The following is a 9,707-nucleotide window of genomic DNA, read 5'->3' as shown; positions in this document are numbered from 1 at the left end:
GTGTGTGTGTGTGTGTGTGTGTGTGTGTGTGTGTGTGTGTGTGTGTGTCCTCTCTGACATGCCTGTCCCTTCAGCTGGATATTCAGCACATGCTCTTGGACACCCCAACCACTCAGCACTTTTACTGTGTGTGTGTGTGTGTGTGTGTGTGTGTGTGTGTGTGTGTGTGTTACCTGATCTGTGTACCCACTCCAGATCCCCTGTGTGGAGACTGTTGCTAGGAGACCTGTGTAACCTAGACACACAGGTCCTTGGACCAAAATCATAGAGGTGTGTGTGTGTGTGTCTGGGACAGGTGTATTAAAGCTGGTAGCTGAGAGCTTCTCTGTTGCTGTGGTTCACTCGCTCGCTCGCTCGTTCTCTTTCTGTGTTTCTCTCACTCTCTCTCTCTCTACCCCCCCGTGTGTGTGTGTGTGTGTGTGTAAACAGAGCTGCGGTGTGAATATTTCAGTAGGTGGATCTGATCTGCCAGTCTGTCGTCCTGCCTTTCCATGAACTCTGTTGCTGTGTGTGGAGTTGGGGAGGGCTGGTTTTGCAGAGAGGTGTGTGTGCGGTCAGCTGGGTTTTCATTATTCCGCTCTCAGCTGAAGCGGGTTCTCTTCTGGAAATCGGTCACATGATCAGCGTCCCCAAACTTCTCCCTTATAGGGTTTGGGGAATGTAGTGTAAATGTGAGAGCTACATCCATTCCCATCAAAGTCCTCCAACCCCCCCCTCCATGTGGCAGCACAGTACACACTCTGTAAGTGAGCGTGTGTGTGTGTGTGTGTGTGTGTGTGTGTGTATGTGTGTGTGTTAGTTCTCTGATGATAAAAGGCTGAATTTGTAGCAGCAGTTTTTATTAATCCAGAAACATTCAGCTCCTTTAATCCCCCACCAACCGTGTGTGTGTGTGTGTGTGTGTGTGTGTGTGTGTGTGTGTGTGTGTGTGTGGGGGAAGAGGGAAGCTTATCTTAAGTGTAAGATTATATTTGCCATTGTGAACATGCAGATGAGCGTGTGTGTGTGTGTGTGTGTGTGTGTGTGTGTGAGAGAGAGACATAGAGAGAGACACCATCTGACAGCTGTGTGTGTAGGGATCAGTCTCAGCAGGTATATGTTCGGGGGACATTTATTTAAAGTATGTCCCAATACCTGCCAGCTAGGCCTTCATGCCCCTCCCCTGTCACCCCCTCCCCTGTCACCCCCTCCCCTGTCACCCCCTCCCCTGTCACCCCCTCCCCTGTCACCCCCTCCCCTGTCACCCCCTCCCTTGCTACCCCTCTCCTCACCAGGTAAAACTGAAATGTGTAAAAAGGATGAAATTAAGAGCGAAGGTAAAAGCTGGAGCTGCTCTGTCTCAGAGCCGCTGTCCCGCTGTTAGCGGACCTCCCCGTTCTGCTCGTGTTGGTGAGCTGCTGTAGAGGTTCGCCTGGTGAACATCGGGCTGTAGTGGAGTATAAAGAAAAGCTTCCTTCTGCTGGAGAGGAGCAGATTCTACATTTAGCAAAGTCTGCATTTATAGTACCAAGCTTAACACAGCATGTACAGAGCGGCTTATGTTCTACACTGCCCCCTGCTTTCCTGGTGGGAGTACAGTAAACAAATGCTTTACAACCAAACATTTTTTGAAATGTTAAAAATAGGGGAGAATCAGGAAGATTGACTGTGTGTGTGTGAGTGTGTGTGTGTGAGTGTGTGTGTGTGTGTGTGTGTGTGTGTGTGTCCTCTGTTAAACTGAGGCTGTTTTTCAGAAGGTTCCTCCCCGAGGCTGTTTATCCACTCAGTTTTAAAGTGGAGGTCAATCTAAACTGGTTTCTATGGGACTTCATTGATTTCGCTGGTCTGACGCTGGTCTGACCCGTCCCTCTCTCTAAGTTTATCCTAAAGATGATCGTTTAAACAGGGTTAGGGTTAGGGTTTGAGATCTCTCCAACTCTTGTTTGTCACACACCTTTCTGGAGAAAGGACCAAACACTCAAACCCAGAGCAGTGTCCTGTGCTGGCGCTGTCTGTGGTTCAGCACTGGGTTCAGACTGGCGCTGAGCTTCATTAAGGTCCGTTTCCTGCTGTTCGTGTGTCCGACTGCACTTAAACATCACCAGCAGATCTTCAGCACAGTCACAGTCTGAAACCCTATTGATGATCCGTTACAGCCCTGCACAGAGCCACTGAATGAATACACACCCCAGTCATGCTCACCTAGAGCTCGCCAGTTGGTGGCCTGTCCCTCTGACAATTGTCGCTAAGGCCTCACCATTGCAGGCCTTGAAGCCGTTTGGAAGAATCTCCGTTCTTCAATCATCTGGACATAACGATCGGACCCTTATCGACGTGTCTCGGGTCTTCACACTGCCTGTTTCTCCACATCCATCACCTCGACAGAGACAGACAGACAGAGAAACAGAAAGACAGACAGAGTCTGTGTGAGATGTAAGAACTCTTCCACGGGGGCTGAGGCTCGGAGGGGCTGAGACTGGGGTGAGCCGTCCGATTGATACGCTTGAAAACCAGCATCAGGTTTCTGGTTCTCCTGCTGAGCCGAAGAAGTCTGGCTGGTCTGTGACACTAGTTCTCATTCGGGTGCTGATGTAGAATTCAGTGTGTTGCAGTGTTAGAGTGTGTGTGTGAGAGACAGAGAGACAGAGACAGAGAGAGAGAGAGAGAGAGAGAGAGAGAGAGAGAAGGTGAGGATTCAGGTCAGAGTGTATTTTTAGAGTGTAATTTTTCTCTCGTGAAAAGGTCACACGTGTTTACTGGTCCGGCGAGTGGCTCTTCAGGTCGGAGCTCAGTCTAGCTGAGGACCTGCCCCAGATATAGCGCCCATTCTCCTCAATCTGTATCTGTGTGTAACCTGATTGGCTGAAGCGCTGGTGTAAAATACTGGATACAGAGCTGTGTATTAACGCTCGGAGCTCCTCAGCTGCAGCTGTGATTCTCACCATGATGCTTAATGCATAAATATGAGGTTTATCAGCCGAGAGTGAGACTATTAGGAGTGACCTGAGAGACGTTCCAGATAAAATAATTCAATACCATGACGGCTGTTCAGAACATCATCCTGGAGTGTGTTTGTGTGACGGTGTGGTGTTCTGAATCGCTAATGATAACATGCAAATGAGCAGAGAGTATCCGCCATATCCTCGTTTATAACGTGTTACCATGACAATATTCATTTAAATACAATAGATCTGATGTTTGTCAGTCCGATCACTCTGTAAGTTAGGGGTGTGTGTGTAGCTGTGTGTTTTAGAAATGAAGAACATGAAAGACCACTGCAAATAACCACTGCAAATGAGACACCCCCCAACCATATCTCTCCTGTAACAGATCCGGACACACACTTTGTGCCTCAGGGCAAAAAACAAAAAAACAAACAAACAAAAAAATGTGCACTGTATTCACCTGTGTGTGTGTGTGTGTGTGTGTGTGTACCTGATTGATTATATCACAGCACAAGTCAACAGATTGATTGGTGTCTGTTCAGTGCTTCTCGATTCTCATTTGCTGCTGTGAGAAACTGCTTGATTGGCTGTTTGTGTTTCTGCTTGTTGCCGTAACAAAACCGCTCGGCCTTCTGGGAGCTGTTGTCTCTTTTTCTGAGTGGAGGTTAGGGGAGTTTGGTGGGTCCTGCAGACTGCTGCAACATTTTAGAGGCACCAGATGGAGGAGAGGTGATTGAGTGGAGGGTCAATCCGGGTCAGTCCGGATTCATCAGGTAAAGAACCGCTTTCATCTCATTGAGGTGAAAGCTCCGATTAGTTCTGACGGCGTTACTGTGAACAGGGTGAGGGCTGCTAATGGTTATTGCTCTTCTGTGCTCTGATTGGGTGTGAGTGTCCTTGTTGTGTTTCTGTAAATCAAACAGTCATCAGAAAGACCAACCCAGAGACCAACACACAGGCACTCTCGCACGCACACACACACACGCGCGCGCAAGCTCGCTCGTTCACTTACTGCTGGAGGTAATGGGTGGTTTATCGCCTTTCTGATCACGGCACCGCAGTGTTTTTAAAACTGGATGGTCGGGTTCAGCAGTTTCAGCTGTGTTACACCTATTGTCACACACAAACACACACACACACTGAAACTTTGATGTATTTTCTCTGTGCTAATGTGTGTGTGTGTGTGTGTGTGTGTGTGTGTGTGTGTGTGTGTGTGTGTGCGCTCAGTGTTTGGGCTAGAAATCACCTCCACTGGACCCACCTCCATTGAGAAAGCGAGTGGTGAGAGCGTGAAGCTGGACTGTCAGTTCACTCTGGCCCCGGAGGACTCGGGACCTCTGGACATCGAGTGGAGCCTCCAACCCTCCGACAACCAGAAGGAGGAGAAAGTGGTGAGTGTGTGTGTGTTTGTGTGTGTGTGCACGTGCTCTGATTGATTGAGTGGTTTGTGGCCTGTGCTCTGATTGGGTGAGGAGTATTAGCCTTTAAGAATTTTCTGGGTTGTTCACTTGCGGTCACTCCTGCTTGATCAAGGATGTTCTCCGGTCATTGGGATCAGATTTACTCTGGATTTGTTTTTTGTAACCCAGTCTGTACACACTCTATACACACTCCATACACACTCTGGACACTCCCACACTGATGCCGCATTTACATTCCGGAGGAGTGAGGTGTACCTTCTGGACTGGGTGCTTTGTGGGTGTGTGTCTGAAATGTGGTTTCAGTGAGCAGTTCAGGCTGGACGCTCTTGAGGAACTAATCACCGCACACGTCATCCGTCTGCCTCTGTTCATAGAAAGAGAAATCTTTCTGTATTGAGTAGTGGCTTTCGTGATTTGGAGAATTACTGTAACCATAGATTTGATCCACCTCTCTATGAAAAGCATGTTTATAAGAACTCTTCTAAGAGTTCACTCAGCATTACCCATCATAACCCTGTTTATTAGATCCCCACCTCTGGAACCTTGTGGCCACGACTGGAACCAGTGACTGACTGTAAAAGTCCAGGATGGAGTGTGTAAGAGTGCAGACACCTTCTCCTCTGATGGCACTAGCGATGCTAACTGAGTGGCTAGCAGCATGAGCTTGTCAGAAGGCAGTAAGCTTTTGTGCTGAGGGTTTTCCGGGGTGTGAACGGCAGGAAGGCACCAAGACCAGGCAATATTTTCGAGTGAAGCCTGCGTAGGCCAGCTCGCTCTGGCATTCACAGGCATTTTAACCTCTCCCTGACGCACCTCAGACGTTCACCCAGCGTCCCTCACATCAGCCCTGATGAAATGCTTTGAAAAGCTGGTCTGAGACTTCATCTCCTCCTCACTACACTACACTACTCCTACGCTACAGTTTGCCTGCTGCCCCAACCCCTCTACAGAAGATGCCATCACACACGTTAGCAGCTCTACCACTTCAAATGCCTACGGGACTTTAGACTGCCCTCCAGGTGCTGTGGAACTTCCATACCTGTCCCATCAACATCATCTTGGTGAGGAATAACAGTGCCAAGCAGGACAGACAGGCCCTCCAGAGGGTGGGAGCAGCTGAGGGCATCATTCAGACCACTTGGCTTCCCCTTTTAACTTCTTTTAACACTTTTAACTTCGTTTGCATTATTTATTTTAATTTTGATCTTTCATCTTCTGTCCCTCTCCAACCTCCACTCACCCCCCCCACCCCGGGAGTGAGACAGTAGCTCTGCTGACTGGGTCACTCTGAGCTCTGATAGAATCAAAACAAAAGAACGGCTGAGCGTCACAAACCCGCTTCCTGACAGATCTGCCTTCCTCAGTTTAACCACTTTTAAAGATGACTCTGTGCTTCCAGGGTTACATATAAACATGTCCTGTTATAAAGGGTTTATAACAGGGTATAAACTGATCCTGATAAGACCGCTCCTGATTGGTGGAATGTGTTTGCTAATGAAAAATAGAGGGTTTTTAGGATTTTTTAGTTTAGTTTAGTGCTTGTCCAGCCCTTGTTGCCATAGTAACACTGTTTTCTGGCCTAGAGTGACTCACTTCTGCTTTGCATTTCAAATGAAACACACACACACACACACACACACACACACACACACACCTATCTACTGAGGTAGGTCATCTGGTGATATTGTGAACTTGGGCCTCCAATGACATGAAGGAGGTGAATCAGGAGATGAGCAGATGGGTAGGGTGATTTATGGGGGTCTGCTCATGAGCGTGTGTTCTGTGTGGAAGCACCTTCTGTCAGGTGGTGTTTCTGCAGAACATCTAGCTGGCCCCAAACAAACTACGTGTGTGTGTGTGTGAGAGAGAGAAAGAGAGAGAGTTAGAGGGGGTCACTGTAATTTCCTGTGTCTCTTGGTTGATGTTGAGGATCAGAAAGGAGGAGATTCTGCTGAAGCTCAGGCTGCGTCCACACTGCTGCGTTTAGGCCTGCTCTCCGCACTACCAGGACACTTTCAAGACCCTAAAATGGAGACTTTTGGGAATGCTGCTGGAAGCAGGTGCATTTTAGTGTGGACGGGCAGAAATGGAGACCAGGGTTAGAAAACAAATCACATGAACATTTCCCAGAGGAAAACAGGCTTCAGCCTCGAATAGCATCTGAAAGCCAGCCCCCCCGAGCGGAATATAAAACACATTGTGATGGATCTGAAGGTGATGGATCTGGTCATCTTTTAGCAGACACACGGTACACCACTATGCTGAGGAACCGTGGACTGCAGACACACCTGGCAGTAAAACCATCCCTGGCTAACTCCCCACGCTGTATCAGCTGCACTGTTTAATGGGTGTTGCTGTAGAGTGGCTGGTTAGTGTGAATGTATTTTCCACACTGATCAGCTGTTCATTCAGGCTCGGTTTGTGCCTCTGAGGAGGACAAAGAAGGGCGTTCCTTTTGTGTCAATGCTTGTTCTTTTCTGAACTATCTTGAAATCCAGAAAGATCGAACAGAGACTTCAGCTCCCAGCAGAGCTGTGAGAACAGACGACCCCGGAGGAAAACCAGGGAGACGTGTAGGATATCTGCCTCTGCTGTGAAGTGTTTGTGTTATGATCTTGTGTGTGTGTGCACGAGTTTTTTGAGTTTGATGCTTGTAATTAATTATTAAGTGTCTTGCGCTCTCTCTCCCCATAGGTGATTCTGTACTCGGGCGATCGAGCGTATGAGCATTATTACCCTCCTTTGAAGGGTCGCGTGCACTTTAGCTCTGCTGACCCAAAGATGGGCGATGCCTCAATCAACCTGCTGCGGGTGGAGGCGGGCGATACGGGGACATATCAGTGTAAGGTGAAGAAGGCACCGGGGATCCGCAGCCGCAAGGTCCTGCTAACAGTCATGGGTGAGTGTGTGTGTGTGTGTGTGTGTGTGTGTGTGTGTGTGTGTGTGCATGCGTGCGTGCGCGCACTGTCTAAATATCTTAAATAAACACAGCCCTGCAGAATCAGCTATGCCCGAAACCAGTGTTTGCGTTTCAGGTGAGCGGCTCACAGCCTCTCTAAGAGCTGACGAACCCAACCTGTGAATCGGCTCTGATCCGCGAGCAGGAGCAGTGGGAAACCCTAATGATGTTCAGAGAATGTCTAATAAATTCTGGGAATGACAGAAAGACAGATCTTTAGCTTTAGCTTTGTTCTTCTGTAAAACAGATTCAGACTCGGTTTGTCTGAATCTGCCCAGATACCACAAACCTTTCCATTGGTTAGGACTTCACTGGAGGAACAAAACCAACCAATCATGTTCTGTGATGAGTAAAAACTGTACTGCGTGCAGAACCAAAACTCAGAACTTTGACATAGAACCAGCTTCTAATGTGAGCAGTATGCTAATGTTAGCCATTTAGCTAACATTCATGTACTTTTAAAAATGCTGAGCTGGTTTACCTTTAAAGAGCCCATGGCCTTAACACCCCCCCCCCCCCCCAGTGGGTGTGACTGAAGTAGCCCAACCCACTATTGAGGAGTGGTGTTTATTGAAGGGAGGATGGAAGCAGAGACTGAAGTAGAGGTTTGGTGGAGGTTACATTCCTGTGGATCTGGCAGCTTCAGCTGGACGTAGAAATGGCCTGATTGAAATAAAAGTGGTCCTCCAGCATCGCTGAGACCCGTCTGATTGGTTGAATCCGGACGGGAGAGCGGAACAAGCAGGTGTGTGTCCGGTTTGGTTGGAGAGGCCACAGGGGCCGAGAGAACCTGAGTACAGAGCAGATGCTGTCTGGGTGTGTGCGTGCGCATCATATTAAACACCTCTCTCCCAGACACACACACACACACACACACACACACTCTCTGCTGGGACACAAGGACTGTATATGTCCCTGGTAGTCTGAGGAGACTGAGCCATTGTTGAGGTTCAGCTCTGCTGTGTGTGTTGGGGTGTGTGTCTGCTTGTTGTTACGTGCAACATGCATGTGCGCGCACACACACAAACATGCAATCTCACACAGTGATGCTGAGCAGCCCCGGGGGTGGGGGGAGGGGTGCTGATAAAAAAAACATTACACTCAAGCAGTCTCTCTCTCTCTCTCTCTCTCTCTCTCTCTCTCAGTGCGCCCCTCTAAGCCCAGGTGTTATATAGAGGGGTCCGCTCAGGTGGGCAGTGAGGTGATGCTGAAATGTAAATCCACTGATGGGACGAGTCCTCTGCAGTACATCTGGGAGAAAACCAGCGGAACCAAATTGCTGCCAGGGAATGCTGTATTGGGTACTCGCACGCACACACTAATATACACATACACACACTGTGCCCTCCATAATGTTTGGGACAAGCACCTGGATCTGTCCCCACCATGTTTTTACACACCCCCCCCCTCTTTCAGACACCAGGACATTTGGGACATTTTGCTTCACAGATGTTCAGGATTACTCGAGTGTGTTCCACTTTTTCATTAGTGAATAAAACACCTAAATGTACAGTGGGGAAAAAAGTATTTAGTCAGTCACCAATTGTGCAAGTTCTCCCACTTAAAAAGATGAGAGAGGCTGTAATTGACATCATAGGTAGACTCCACTATGAGAGACAAAATGAGAAAACAAAAATTCAGAAAATCACATTGTCTGATTTTTAAAGAGTTTATTTGTAAATAATGGTGGAAAATAAGTATTTGGTCAATAACAAAAGTTCATCTCAATACTGTTATATATCCTTTGTTGGCAATGACAGAGGTCAAACGTTTTCTGCAAGTCTTCACAAGGTTGGCTCACACCGTTGCTGGTATGTTGGCCCATTCCTCCATGCAGATCTCCTCTAGAGCAGTGATGTTTTGGGGCTGTCGGCGGCAACACGGACTTTCAACTCCCTCCAAAGGCTTTCTATGGGGTTGAGATCTGGAGACTGGCTAGGCCACTCCAGGACCTTAAAATGCTTCTTACGAAGCCACTCCTTTGTTGCCCTGGCAGTGTGCTTGGGATCATTGTCATGCTGAAAGACCCAGCCACGTTTCATCTTCAATGCCCTTGCTGATGGAAGGAGGTTTGCACTCAAAATCTCACAATACACGACCCTATTCATTCTTTCATGTACACGGACCAGTCGTCCTAGTCCCTTTGCAGAGCCCCAAAGCATGATGTTACCACCCCCATGCTTCACAGTTGGTATGGTGTTCTTTGGATGCAACTCAGCATTCACTCTCCTCCAAACACAACACATTCTCCCAAAACTTTTCCGGAACATCCAAATGCTCTCTAGCAAACTTCAGACGCGCCGGATATGTACTGGCTTAAGCAGGGGAACACGTCTGGCACTGCAAGATCTGAGTCCCTGGCGGCGTAGTGTGTTACTGACGGTAGCCTTTGTAACGTTGGTC

At 48.2% G+C, this 9,707-nt stretch overlaps 1 protein-coding gene across 1 annotated transcript in view; it reads left to right on the top strand.

The window, feature by feature from the left end:
- The window catches only part of cxadr (CXADR Ig-like cell adhesion molecule), a 12,737-nt gene extending 3,909 nt beyond the window's left edge, over positions 1-8,828 (top strand). Inside the window, exons 2-4 of the mRNA XM_072658989.1 lie at positions 4,152-4,315; positions 7,040-7,244; positions 8,450-8,828. Coding sequence (XP_072515090.1) covers positions 4,152-4,315; positions 7,040-7,244; positions 8,450-8,793 — 713 coding nt within the window. The 3' untranslated portion in view covers positions 8,794-8,828. The remainder of the gene's footprint in view (positions 1-4,151; positions 4,316-7,039; positions 7,245-8,449) is intronic.
- The last annotated feature ends 879 nt before the right edge of the window (positions 8,829-9,707 follow it).

Source organism: Salminus brasiliensis, chromosome 16 (genome assembly GCF_030463535.1).
Source record: "Salminus brasiliensis chromosome 16, fSalBra1.hap2, whole genome shotgun sequence".
Classification (NCBI taxonomy): domain Eukaryota; kingdom Metazoa; phylum Chordata; class Actinopteri; order Characiformes; family Bryconidae; genus Salminus; species Salminus brasiliensis.
The sequence above is the reverse complement of the archived record's forward strand: the minus strand, read 5'-3'. Positions and strand labels throughout refer to the sequence as shown.